General features: G+C 56.6%; 6 protein-coding genes across 6 annotated transcripts; 2 read left to right on the plus strand and 4 right to left on the minus strand.

Annotated features, from left to right (window-relative positions):
• Nucleotides 1-1,839: 1,839 nt before the first annotated feature.
• On the plus strand, nt 1,840-3,362 carry SPRG_02733 (hypothetical protein). The gene is made up of 2 exons (XM_012341320.1): nt 1,840-1,953; nt 2,004-3,362. Exons 1-2 carry the CDS (start codon nt 1,899-1,901, stop codon nt 3,359-3,361), a joined length of 1,413 nt encoding a protein of 470 aa, XP_012196710.1. The 5' UTR covers nt 1,840-1,898; the 3' UTR covers nt 3,362.
• A 478-nt stretch (nt 3,363-3,840) lies between these two features.
• On the minus strand, nt 3,841-4,839 carry SPRG_02734 (hypothetical protein). Its single transcript, XM_012341321.1, has one exon. It carries the CDS (start codon nt 4,830-4,832, stop codon nt 3,888-3,890), a length of 945 nt encoding a protein of 314 aa, XP_012196711.1. The 5' UTR covers nt 4,833-4,839; the 3' UTR covers nt 3,841-3,887.
• Nucleotides 4,840-5,471: 632 nt separating this feature from the next.
• On the plus strand, nt 5,472-5,843 carry SPRG_19445 (hypothetical protein; the record flags this gene model as incomplete). Its single annotated transcript, XM_012341669.1, has 2 exons — nt 5,472-5,659; nt 5,711-5,843. 2 exons carry the CDS (start codon nt 5,472-5,474, stop codon nt 5,841-5,843), a joined length of 321 nt encoding a protein of 106 aa, XP_012197059.1.
• A 426-nt stretch (nt 5,844-6,269) lies between these two features.
• SPRG_02735 (hypothetical protein) lies at nt 6,270-8,592 on the minus strand. The gene is made up of 4 exons (XM_012341322.1): nt 8,511-8,592; nt 8,195-8,464; nt 6,481-8,149; nt 6,270-6,433 (listed from the first exon to the last, which is right to left on the minus strand). The coding sequence occupies exons 1-3, from the start codon at nt 8,557-8,559 to the stop codon at nt 6,759-6,761; spliced, it is 1,710 nt and encodes a 569-aa protein (XP_012196712.1). The 5' UTR covers nt 8,560-8,592; the 3' UTR covers nt 6,270-6,433; nt 6,481-6,758.
• An 841-nt stretch (nt 8,593-9,433) lies between these two features.
• Nucleotides 9,434-10,497, minus strand: SPRG_02736 (hypothetical protein). Its single transcript, XM_012341323.1, has 3 exons — nt 10,138-10,497; nt 9,743-10,089; nt 9,434-9,696 (listed from the first exon to the last, which is right to left on the minus strand). The coding sequence occupies exons 1-2, from the start codon at nt 10,456-10,458 to the stop codon at nt 9,805-9,807; spliced, it is 606 nt and encodes a 201-aa protein (XP_012196713.1). The 5' UTR covers nt 10,459-10,497; the 3' UTR covers nt 9,434-9,696; nt 9,743-9,804.
• Nucleotides 10,498-11,342: 845 nt separating this feature from the next.
• SPRG_02737 (hypothetical protein) lies at nt 11,343-12,700 on the minus strand (the record flags this gene model as incomplete). Its single annotated transcript, XM_012341324.1, has 1 exon — nt 11,343-12,700. The coding sequence occupies one exon, from the start codon at nt 12,698-12,700 to the stop codon at nt 11,402-11,404; it is 1,299 nt and encodes a 432-aa protein (XP_012196714.1). The 3' UTR covers nt 11,343-11,401.
• Nucleotides 12,701-13,364: the final 664 nt, after the last annotated feature.

Below are 13,364 nucleotides of genomic sequence, written 5' to 3' on the forward strand. Positions count from 1 at the left end.
TGTACGCCACATGGGACAGGGCTCAGGTGCTCCTAGCTGCGTGCACCCATGCACCGTATGCAGCCTAATTTCGATGGGCATGATGCCGCACAGTCTCTACGAACGCAATCGAATGCACGGTTGATCAAGTGCAGGACTGACACGCCCATGACGCGCCGTCTTCGCCTGCTCTTTCGACGGCAGAGCGAAGTGAAGGCGCACGCCCAACGCACGCCGCGAAAGCAACATGTTTGCTCCGACACATTGATCAAGTCGGAATCACGAGCCTCCTGCTCCTGCAACGAGTGCGATCGACTCGTACCGAAGTGTCGGTACAATACGCCTGGAAGCGCGAATTAGAGCGCGTTGGCATTGATGTTCCATCAGGGCCGTGCCTCGCGTCGTCCAATATGACGGTCCTGGAGGGAAGAGATCGTCTGCGAGCAGGGCGGTCGGTACTCGATGGCGATGTGGTATGTATCATGCTGGATTTGGAGACCGTATGTAGTAAAGTCGTCGGGTGTCCAGACACACAGCCAGTGTGCGTCACTTTGGAAAGGCGTCGGCGCATCCGATTCGCGTTCTGGAGCAGGACGCCGCCACGTTTTGACTCGAGTACAAGCAGTGGCTTCTGTCGACCAATGGGCCACGCCGCCACACACTTGTCGGATTTCGATTGGCGCATATTCTTATATTCTAAAGATTCAGCCAATCGGAGACGGCGCGTAAGATTCGCATCATGGCAGGAGGGTCTGTGCGATCTCCATCGTGTGGTACAGCAAGGCCACGAGCTGCCGTGCGGATTTATTACGTAAAGCAACAAGGCCTCAGAGTTCTTGAGCAACCCGACGACAGCGATGAGTACATCACCTGACAACCGCCGTCGTCTTGAGCTCTCGAGCCTACTGCTAGCACACAGGATCCCACCTTTTGCTTGCATTATAGTCTCAACCAAGACGACGGGTAGTCCGATACCAGCATGATCATGCGTCGCTGCTCTGCCATCAAGCGGTGTTCGGGTACGATGCGCCATCTTCGACGAGGCTGCCAACGTCGATAGGGTGTGCACACCCTTGGGTGCGATAGAGCGTTCACTTGGTGCACTCGTATTGTAGTCCGTGGGGACCATGAGTTGCTCTTCTGTCGCATGGCAGCTTTTGAACCCCTTGTGTGCTTGACCATCGAGCACACTTGCTTTGCAACGAGCCAGAGGTTTCGTTGGACTTTGAACGAATACGATACCTCTTCGAGCCGACCCGACTTGGCGCATCATCGTGTTCACCGGCCATGGATTCAGATAGGGACCCAAACCTCACTTCTTATACCCAAACCGACAGGTACCATGCATTTTTTTGCTCTCGTCGTCGCATCGCCGCCTCTTCGCAGCCGGAACAACGCGTTGTTTTTCTTGCGTCCTCCCAACGACGAGCTCCAACGACGTCACAGCCAAGTGCCCGGCAACGACGTCACAGGCAAGTACCCGGGCATCGCGCGACGTATGCAATTGCATTCGGTTTGCTCATTCCAATTTGATCGCAACACAATATTGGATGGACCCTTGGCGCTGCAATAGCTCTATACGACGTGGAACGTCGGCAAGCATAACCATGGCTGCCAAGTCGTCCAAGGAAACCCTTCGGCGCCTTCTGGTGGGATCTGTTCTCAGATACGAGACGCCTGTCGACTGCAAGAGCCAATCATCAACAGGCGTCGCTAGAAAGTTCAACTCAGACTTGGGGCGAGGCGCATCCTTGGTTTCTTTTATTGTCTTTTACTGTCTTTTAATCCCGGCCGCACTTTTTCTCTTTCTCTTTGTATGCTATGGGCAATAAAAGAACGCAATTTCAAAAAGAAAAGGCAAATTGGTTCCGAGGTTGCCTTTGGCGTCAATCTCCAATTTGACGCCTTTCGCTCGCACCATGTCCCTTGTCCCGAACGCCAAGCTCTCGGCCACGGCCAAGCAGACGGGCCAAGGTTCGATACCGACGCGCCCACCTCGTTCTTGACTAATGTCATGTATATAGCGCTCATCAACTTTATCGACAAGGCGCCGTCGGCCTTCCACGCTGTGTACGAGACGGTCCAGTCGCTCAAGGCCCATGGCTTCTCGCAGCTCCGCGAAGACGAGAACTGGGACGACGCGATCCAGCCCAACGGCAAGTACTACGTCACGCGCAACCAGTCGGCCGTCGTCGCGTTCGCGGTGGGCGGCAACTACGCCAAGGGCAACGGCTTCCACATTGTCGGTGCGCACAGCGACAGCCCGTGCTTGAAGATCAAGCCCGTGTCCAAGGTCGAGTCGCAGGGCAGCCTCCAGGTCGGCGTCGAGACGTACGGCGGCGGCCTCTGGAACACGTGGTTTGACCGCGATCTTGGTGTCGCCGGCCGCGTCTTTGTCAAGGACGCCGAAACCTCGCAGATTGCCGGTCGCCTCGTCCTCATCAACCGCCCGATCATGCGCATCCCGATGCTCGCGATCCATCTCCAGGACGCCGAGGCGCGCAAGGCGTTCTCGTTCAACAACGAGAACCACCTCCGCCCGGTTCTCGCCACGTCGGTCATGGCCGAGCTCACGCGCCCCAAGACGGACGCCGACATTGGCGCCAAGCACCACCCGATCCTCCTCGACTTGCTCGCCAAGGAGCTCGATGTGAACGTCGACCAGATCTTTGACTTCGAGCTCTCGCTCTTCGACACGCAGGGCGGTGCGATCGGCGGCCTCCTCGAAGAATATGTGTTTGCGCCGCGCCTCGACAACCTCTGCTGCACGTGGCTCGCGACCCAGTCGCTGCTCAAGTCGCTTCCGACGCTCGAGACCGAGTCCAACGTCCGCGTCGCCGCGTCGTTTGACAATGAAGAAGTGGGGTCCAACTCGCTCATGGGCGCCGGCTCCAACTTTCTCCAGAGCATCATCACGCGCGTCTCGGGCGGCTCGCTCACGGGCGAAGTCGCTCGCAAGTCGATGCTTATTTCGGCCGATATGGCCCACGGCGTGCACCCCAACTACTCGGAGAAGCACGAAGTCAACTCGCGCATCCAGATGCACTCGGGCCCGGTCATCAAGTACAACGCCAACGAGCGCTACGCGACGTCGGGTGAGACCGCGCTGCTCATCAAGGAGCTCGGTCGCCGCCACGGCCTGGACATTCAGGACTTTGTCTCGCGCCAGGACTGCGGCTGCGGCTCGACGATCGGTCCGATCCTCGCGACGTCGACGGGCATTCGCACGGTGGACATGGGCCTCGCCCAGTTTAGCATGCACAGCATCCGCGAACAGTGCGGCACGGTCGACTTGGAGCTCGCGATCGAGTTGTTCTCGGCCTTTTACAACGACTTTGTCGAGATTGACGGCTCGATCGCGACCGACTCGCTCCTCGCGTAAGCCTCAAATGCAAATGTTATCTTTTCTAGTTTCTACCCCTTCAAACACACAGAGGACATGCATTGTTTGAGCGCGACGACCGACCTCTCTGGACAGCTCTGCCTAGTGCACTCCCATCTCGAAGAGCTCTATAGGACTCTACGAGCTGGGGGTTCCGAGCGCTGTGCAAACGTGGGAACGGGCAATGTCGGCTTGATACGGCGTGAATGTATCAATGTATCAACCCTCGCGACCAATCACGTACGATCCAGACAAGCACTGAGCATTGGAGGAGTCGCATGACCGGAGTAAAGTATAGCAAAAGGACTGCAGGACCAGCACTCTTTCGTACGAACGACGTTGACGCCGACCAAGCGATCTGTAGCATTATATATCACCAGCTCCTGCTTGAGTCGTACTTGCGCTCGTTAACAGCTTCATGACTATTAGTCTGGTTCCACCATGGGCAACGTCACTCGTTCTCACCTACCGACGACAATCCATTCATTACACGTCGAGGCGTCTACCTATCTATTTCCTTCTTCAACTATCGCATCCACGTGCAGAATTTGTCATGGGCGGCCCAGTACAAGTCGAAGAGTTCGTAAAAATGCGGATGCCACGCGGGGTTGATCTCGTCGCGGACGCGGCCGCGCGTCCACGGCTTGCCGTACCGGCCATTGGTCATTTCGGAAAAGTGATGCACGTACGTCATCGCGCGTCGCTCGTCGGCGCTTTGAAAGCCAAACGTGTCGTTCGAGTTGATATGCGCGTTCAGAATGACATAGTGGCTCGGAAGCATGCCATACAAGTCCTTCCAGACAAGATTGAGCGCGTCCATGTCGTACCACTCGTCGTTTGGGTGCGCCGCGATGCCGGCCTCGAGCTGCTCAAAGAGTGCATTCGACGGCGTCAAGACAAGCAAGGTCGAGCCCACAAACGGCTGGTTGGACTGGTAGTAGGCGCGCGGCGCCCAGAAGACCGCTTCGGACAGCGCAAACAAATGGTCTAAATTGCGCTCGAGCCACGAGTCCGAGTCGAGGTAGACAACTCGGTCGTAGCCGCGCTCTTGGAAAATGCGCAGCTTGGTGAGTGACGCCGACCACGTGTCGTGGGGCGCGTTCGGCTGCATCCACGGCTCCACGGGCACGACGACTAGACCGTTGGCTGCGAGCGCGGCGTGCGTACTGCTTGCGATCGTGGTCGTGGCCAGCACCACAATGTCGATATGGGCCGGCGTCCCGAGCCGGCGAATGTTCTTGGCCATAATGAGCGCGTTGCACGCCGTGATGTCGTTGGTGGCGTAGAGCATATAGGCAAGGCGAGCCGACGGCAGTGTCGTCGAGCGCGATGGGGTGGTGGTCGCGTTGTGGTGCGAATGAACGGGAACGACGACGCCGAGTCCGCTCAGGTGGACGTGCAGCATGAGCGTGCCGACGCAGAGAACGACAGTGAGCGCGAGCAGGAGGGCGACGGAGCGGGTCATGGCCATCGTGGCGTAACCAGGACTGAGACCTGGGATTCCTGATCGCTGGCTGATAGCAATTTTTGAAAGATCCCGTTGACACAGATGGCGTAGACAGCAGACATTATTCAGATGGACACTCGACATTGCCCTTGTGTGTACGTACGGTACGACATTGTACGATGGCACGCTACGCAGGATGAAACAAAGCGTTTGTATTGGTTAGAATGTACGACGGTGTACGGGGTGTCGGCCCCATCGTACCTGTTCTCCTCGACACAAGACGCCAAGCATGTGGCGTCGTGATGCATCCGATCATATCTGGACTACGCGCCACGGCGTCTTTATTGCTGCCATGGTCTGCGAGTGCACGGTAATAGCCGGGAGCTCAAGAAAAGTCTTCTCGTAGTGCTCGTTTGAGATCGATGGTGGCTGTCAAGGAGACTTGTGTCCGCGCGAAGCATGGCTTCTCGAGGAGCTGTATATACGATGGCACAGTTCGCACCTGTCGCTGCCAGTTGCAAGTAAAATACCGCAACGAAGGTGGCACAACTGGTGGCAGAGATGCTAGAAACGACATGACCGAGTAACTTTGAATCAAAATTTTAGCTGTCGCGACCAAGCTGTCGCGCTAAACACCTATACAGACGCGTGTCAACGTATCGGATGCTAGACGAGTGTCCAGATCAAGACGACAAAAGCGTCCATGGATCACGACGTGAGCGTCAATGGTTCATTGGAAGAGGATCGCTCCAGTCCTATATTTGGTTGTCGCGAGAGGAGCCAGAACCAGTGCAACCGCAAGGGAGTGCGATGCGTGCACTTACCCACTTGGCAATGTGGACGTCGAGAAGGTACGGTGCAAAGCTTGATCTAACATCAAGACTAACCCTCGGTCACGGCAGTGCCAGCACAACGAGAGCGATCTGTGTGCCTCAACAGCGCTTGCCAAGATCATCGTTCATACCTGCATCACAGCGAACGGACAATCTACCTCTAAGGTACCATCGCGGCGTAGAAAGACGCGCCACAACCTAGCGATGTGGCAACACGACTGCTGGGTGAAGCGAGATAATCTCAGTCGCAAAGGGGGACTCTGCGAGCAGCGTGGTTACACCAACTTCACTCCAAAAGGAAGGAGGCGACGGCGTGTACTGGTACCGATATTGCTGACAAGGATGGGTGCTCGGCTTTCTTCTGGCGTCCTTGTGATCCATTCTTAATTGCACGACGCGCTAGAGGAGCTAGCACAGTGGTGCGAAGGCTCATGCCGCTTGGAGCGGGTCGATCTTGCCGCGTGTTGTGGTGTCGGTGTTGATCGATGCAAGTATAGCGACGCCGCCGTGTCATGAACTGAATGGACCAATGACTACACGGTCAACGGAGTGTGTCAGAAGTGGCCATCCGAGGACACCAAGTAGCAACACTATCTACAGAATTCCGAATCGACAAAACGTCAACACACACGGGACTCTACTCATCTTTACATGATGTACGTTTATGCGCGTTGGCTCTCGAGGTAGCTCGTGAGCGCCTGTATCCACCGGTCACAGATCGCGTCCGAGTCGGCTTCCAAGTCGAGTCGCCGATCCTTGGTCATGATGGAGAAACATCGCCGGAGGTTTTCTCTACACAGTGCTCTCGACCCAATCATTTGACATGCGCAATGTCGTACCGTCCGAGAGGTGCTTCATGAAGGCGTACTTGGTCGTCTCCGTGTTGCCAGGGAGCACGGCTTGGATCGCATATAGAGAGAGGCTCTCCTCGGCCTTCTTGCTCTTCAGGCTGCGCCAAGACAGCGCATCGCTCTCGTCCGAGCACCACACGTAGCGCCGCTGGGGCTGGCCCCACGTTCCGAATTTGCGAAAGACGTTGCCTTGTGTGAGCGTCAACCGGTGCTCATCCAGTGACAGACGCGAGAGTCGAGGCCCCCGGAGCATGAACGGCGTAGGTTTATGTACTCGGTCTCGGGGAGTCACCAACGGTGGTCGATCGCGAGGCGTCACAAGCGTTTTGGCCTTCGTCGGGGTCATCGTTTTCATAGCAGGCGCCGAAGGTGGCCGCACCGCCGTGGGGGCGACCCGGGGGTGGAAGGGGCGCGACGGGGGCGGCTTCTGCATGCACCATCATCTGCGCTAGCATGTCGCGTCCGTGCGTGCTTTTGTCCGGTAGAATCGGAAGCACGCCCGTGATGTAGTCGGGTGACCCTTCGATGCGCCAGACGTCGAGAAACTTGTGGCTGAACGCGACGCAGCCGGCGTAAAACCGGGCTGCGTACAGCGCGCTCGGACCATGATTGGCAATGATCTCGAGCGCGCGCGAGCTCTTGAGGCCGCGCGTCATATGGTGAAAGACAGCTTTGACGCACTGAAGTGGCTGCAGAGGACGGTAGCGTGTCAAGCCGACGAGGCCGGCGCGCCCGAGCACATCGAGGAACGCATCAAAGTGCATCGTATCGCGTCGGCCCGTGCACTGGCACGACGCGAGGAAGAGCTCGGGGCACTCGTGTGTCGAGAGCAGGAGTTCAGTGATGTGAAAATCGTTCACGAAGCGCACATAGTCGCTAAACGCCATCGTGCTCTCCACCTCGGCTTCCGAAAACGGCTGGTTGGTGTAAAACACGAAAATATCGCGCAGCATGGGCTCGAACTTGAGCACAAAGCGAGCCACGTCGTCTTGCTGCAAGAGCGACGTGTGGAACTGCCACGTATGCAGTGGCCACGAGGATGCCCGCGGCAACACGTGTGTCGAGAGCAAGGTCGGGAGCGCGTCGTTTGCATAGCGCCGCGTCGCCATCGTCGCCAGCGCATTGAGAAACCCGTCGTAGTCGAGCTTGGCGGTCGCCCGCCGCGAAGCAGCGAGTGGCTTTGCGAGTTTGCCTTTGGCTTCAAAGGCGTAGATGACGTCCCCCATGGCCGGTGTAAAGGCCGATGAGAAGAGCCGGCAGTCGCGCAGAAACCGGTGGAATTGATACGCCGTCATGCCAAGGACATCGAGCGCGTCGCCGTGCACACAGTAAAAGGTAAAGATGTACCACAGTCGCTCGTCGAGGTTCTTTGTCGGCACGCGAAGCCGACTCGCGACGATCGTTGGTCCGTGCGATAGCTTCTTGTGGCGTAAAACGAGGCGCGTCTTGGCGGCCAAGACATCGTTTTCAAGCAGCGTGGACGCAATACTGGCTTCGTCGGGCCATGCGCAGCCGTCCTGATCGACCAGCGTCGCGGCGTCATGGGGTACGTCCCAGTACCGCGCCGCGTCCCGCCGTAGCTGCTGGAACGTATACGTACTTGGGATCCACGAGACAAAGAGACTCTTTGTCTGTCCGTGCGTGACCGAGATTTGATCTACGTGCGTGTCGTCGAGAGGCATGTCGTTGGTCGAGTCCTTACATGTCGTGGGCTTGAGTTTCTTGGCGATCGATGGCGCGGGACGGAGCTTGATGCACGGGTAGTGGTCCGCGACGTGGTGGTATGGTTCCTGCGCGCGGCCGATGGGTAGCCCCGCGTCGCCATAGAGGAACTGGACGTCGTCGGGTACATGGTCGATCGTGGCGGCAATGATCGTGCGCGCCTCAGCCAGCGTCATCGCGTGCGACTCGAGAGACGGAATCTGGATGAAGCCAATGATACCCCGGGGTTCGAGGGCGACGCGGACCACATCTAGAGCGATCGCGTGAGTTCAAGTAGCGATAACAGCAAGAGGAACCTTTGGCGTCAATGGCGCTGCGCCCCGCTAGCCGGTCGGGCGCGAGCATCCGTCGGCGGCTGCAGTTTCGAAGCCTTTTCCACCTGCCACGACAAGCCAAAGATAGTTGCAACAACTGATTGCACATCAGAGTCCCGAAACCGGCTTTTTCGCGACGAGGGTAGGTTGCATCGCATAGGGAGGTGGGGGGCTTCAACGACTACGCTGTCGGTGGTCGTATCGTTTACCTCTGATGACCACTGCAGAGCATCACGTAGGTAGCAGAACCGAGCGAGTAGGCGTGGTGGTGCCGAACAATGTTTCAGCGTCTATCTCGCAACCTCGTGTTGTGTGGCTCGATCCAGATTCACTGAGCGAGGAGAGAGAACTAGCGATTTGTCGTCGCTGGTTACTTTAGATCTCGGGATCTTTTTTCTGATAGTATGCTCGTGGCATCCGGTGATATTTACGTTTGGGAATGGCCGCGCGACGTACATGTAACCTCGCGCAGCGCTTAATCGTCAACTTAAGCGACCTCGTCCAATGCATGACGTTGCCGCCTTCCTCCGTTCGCTGCCGCTGCCACTGCCCATGCCGCCGCTGGTCGCACCGCTGCAAGCGCACCGCAGTGCGCATGTCGACGAAAACAAAGTGATGTATACCGCTTGCCACAACATCGTCGAATGTACGTACCTGTCCGTGTGAATGCGTCCACCAACGTGGCTCTAGCTTCAGTAGAAGCCGCTTTAGCTTCCGTGTAAATCACGTAAAGCCCACCCATGCTATAGTACTGGTATAATATTTTTGTATCGGTCTATCAACATATCGACATTTGTTTTCAACACATGTAAACGGTTCACACAATCATGTCCAATTCCATTCGACTGCGGTGGGTCTCATTGAAGCCTCTTTACTCTACGCCAACGAGTTGGGATCACCGAGTTGGGATTTGCAGTGCAAACAACGTGTTTGAATGGACTCAAACACACACTAGATTCTACCAGTTCTACGAGTTTTCTTATAAATACGCAGCGGTCTATCCATCGTCTTCGTCGATTCCGACCCACTTTTGAAACGCGAGAAAGAACTCTTGAAAATTGATGCTCCCGTCCTTGTTCCAATCGAGCTCCTTCCATCGCTCGACGTTGAAGAATTTCGCGTGCGCCGCGTTGGACTTGAGCTTCGAGCTCTCGGGCTTGTTGAGAATCTAGACACCACCTATCAATAGGCCTCTTGATGCTCGATCTCAGTACCTCTTTCATTTCGCCCCACTTGATGATGCCGCTCGCGTCCTGGTCAAACATCAAATACGCGTTCACGACCGTCTCGAACGCCTTGGAAATCTTGAGCGCGTCATCGCGCTCGATCTCCTTGTAGTCGGCCGCATCGTCCTCGTCGCCGCGCCCCGTGCGTGGAAGAGGTTCGGGATGATGTCCAAGAGGTAGCAGATGGCGAGCGAGACAGCGAACTCGTTAAAGTTGAGTGCGTTGTCGCGGATGATGTCCGACTCGTTGAAGATGTCCCGAATCGCGTTCTCGTCGGTTGTGACACCGAACGACGCGAGGGCCTTGCAAAAGTTGTCAAGCGTCATGGCCTTGGCCTACAAAAGCATAAAACAATGTACAATCTGTCATATCGAGGTCCATACGTCGCAGTGGCGCTCGTACATCTCGCGGATCGACATGAAGGCGATCTCGACGTTGCCAAACTGGAGCGCGACGCGCTCAAAGTTGGTGCACTTGTTGAACGTGTTGTTGTCGACCATGGTCTTCTTGCGGCCTTGGAGGATCTCGATGATGCGCTTGTCGATGTTGGACTTGGCGACGTACTCGGACTTGTTCATGATCCAGGATTCGACAGGCTTGACGATGCTGTGCCGCTTCTGCGATGGGGACAACCCGACGTCTTCGTACGTCTCGCGAACTGGCGTCGTGGGCGCCGTCTCGACCTTGGACTGGAGGCAGCCCATGCACACCCGAGCGACTCGAAAGGCAATGATGGAGCTAATGGTTTCGGAAATACCATGCCCTAGAATAGCTCACCAACCGCGTATATTTATAATATCGACGAACATAAAAGTGTTGTTGTTAAAATGAGTCTGTTCGGATGTTACGGATTAAACAAACATAGAAGCGTTGCGCGCGGCGCGCAAGAGACGCGAGGGAGTCATACCAGCTCATACGGAGAGAAAGAAGCCGGTGTATGTAAGCTCCTTTGGCTATGTTGGTAGAGCGTCCATCTCATAATCTGAAGACCCAACAGATACGCCGGTGAAAACCTACGTTCGCATTTCAGCGTTCGAGCGAATGGAAAGTCTCCACTGGGTTGTCGCTCCTGAGAAGTCCCCAGTTGCCCAAACTTCCCATTGGGGAGTGGCAAGATGACGCTTCAAGTCGAATTGTCCGACGTGGACGCATGGACACCACATTGCTTTGTCGCAAAGGACATGTGTTGCACCAAGCAATAACATCTGAGGAGCTGTCACTTGATAGCTCCTCCAAGGTCGGAGATCCCGCTGCAGTTTCGCTGCCAGCCCACACCGATATGCCGCAGTCAAAAGAGGTTTTAGGCCGGCGCCATGGACACTCCTTTGAACGTTAGAGTTGGGTGTACTAGTATGTCCGTGTGTTAATGTTGATCCCGATCATCCAGTTCAAGGACGGTCCGTCGCTACACTGACCGGGTCTTGGTCGCTCCGATCCCCTTAGGTGTTCTTGACTGTTGCTGCCGCTCATCGTGCGAGCATCTTCTTCTGCGACACGGGACTTCCAAATCGAGCGAGCCTGGGCCCTTGGCTCAGTAGAAGAGCAAACTGCAGGCCTCTTTAAAAGTGTACACCGCCAATGTACACGTGTGCAATTCGTTAGTGTAATGAACGTGTTTATCATTGTTATACGTCCCATCGATAGGAGTCATTGGGCTCTTGGGTCAAAGTGCAGAAGTATTGGTGCGTTTTCTTGGTTTCTTTTGGCGAGCGATTTAGACGTTAAGTGTGCGCTCGTAGTCCTCGATCGACTTGAAGAGCTCCGAGAAGTTACCCTTGCCAAAGCCGCCGCAACCCGCCGCCTGCTCCAAGCGGCCGTTGAGCTCCTCCATGCAGCCGACGCGCTCAATGATTTCGAAAAGCACGTCGGGCGGTCGCCGAGCGGCTTGGTGAAGATCTGGAGGAGGATGCCCTGGTCGTCCTTGTCCACGAGCAAGCCGAGCTCCTCGATCTTCTTGTACTGGTCGGCCGTGAAGATGTCGCCGATCTTGGCCGGGAGGTTCTTGTAATACGCGTCCGACGGCTTGGGCATAAAGTCAAAACCACCAAGGTGCGTGCGCTTGCGCATCTCGGCGAGCGTGTGGAAGATGTCGTTGGTCTTGAGCGCCATGTGCTGGAGGCCCGCGCCTTCGTTCTGCTCGAGGAAGGTTTGGATCTGGCTCTTGCGCTTCGTGCCGAACGTGGGTTCGTTCATCGGCAATAAAATGAGCTCGCTATTGTTGGCAAGCACCATCGAGTTGAGGCCGCTGTCCACCGTGCCGACGTCGTCCGACGTGAACTCGGCGTACTCGTGCCAGCCAGTGAAGCCGCACACGTACTCCATGGCCTCAATGAGCTTGGGGAGGTTGCCGACGGCGTGGTCGAGGCGCTCAATACCGATCGAGACGTCCGGGCCTTCGACGTTCTCGTAGCCGGGCATGTAGCGGCCCTTGTAGTTGCCGCTCACGTAGCGGAGGACGACATCGCCGTAGAGCTTGACCTCCGAGATGACCATGGTTTGACCTGTGGTAGCGTCCTTGGTCGTCTTGGGCGAGCAGACGCCGACAGCCCCGTTCTTGACCGAGATGTCGTAGGCCTGGGCGGCGTCGTCGACCGAGACAGCCATCGCACGCACCGCAAGACCGTGCTTGTTGTTGAACTCGTGAGCAAAGTCCATGTCGAAGCCCTGGTGCGGCGGGATCGCGTCGGGCTTGCGGTTCATGCGCGAGTAAGGCGCCGTGATGACGAGCTGGAGCTCACCCGACTGCATGACATAACTGGCGTAGCTGTGGTTGCCGGTCGACTGGTCCGACTTGGCGACGCACTTGAAGCCGGCGCCCCAGCCGAAGCGCTTGGAGACATTGGTCGCGTCTTGGCAGTAGAACTCGACGTGGTGGAACTTGTGCATCGGGAACTTGTCCGTCTTGGGGTTGTGGCGCACAAAGTTCTGGTAGCCCACGAGCTTCATCTTGGGGGCGGTCGTCGGCGTGGCGCTCATGATGCGGATGATTGATGTGGTTGCGAGCAAGTTGCAAAGTGAGTCATGATGGCATCAATCGACGCCGTAGATACCGAGAGTAGGTCGAGCTAGAGAAACGCAAGCGACACATTTGTAAACGCCCCATGGACAGGTACCCAGTCTTGGCGCCAATTGCCAGTTCAAGATGACCGATTTCGACCAATCGGTTTGCAATCATCCCGATCCAAGACGCTGATTGCGTCATCTCACGTGCCAACTTCAACTTGCCGTTGCAAGCAACCACGGCCCCTTCGCGACCGATGGCGCGCTGCGATCGATGCTTCTCGTACTGCAATCGTGCTGACAAAGCATACAAGGGTGCTGCACTCGGCGTTCGACGTGCTTCTAGAGGGACACAGATTGCAACGTTGGGATGCGGTGCTGGTGCCAGTGACAACAGATGGCGGGACCCGATACAAATCGGTCGATTGCCAATTTGAGACTGGGGTCTCTGCGTCGTTCGCGGACCGCTCGCGTCCCTCAACAAGCGTGGGCGCACTGTACATGCGTGTCTTCTTTGTCATGCGGTCGTCTCGCGAGCCTGGCTTGCTGATACCGCAAGGGTCTCCTCGTCTGTCGGACCTATGCTTCCGATTCGAGCAGGACAGAGCAG

The sequence above is a fragment of the Saprolegnia parasitica genome, assembly GCF_000151545.1.
Source record: "Saprolegnia parasitica CBS 223.65 unplaced genomic scaffold supercont2.7, whole genome shotgun sequence".
Classification (NCBI taxonomy): Eukaryota; Oomycota; class Saprolegniomycetes; order Saprolegniales; family Saprolegniaceae; genus Saprolegnia; species Saprolegnia parasitica.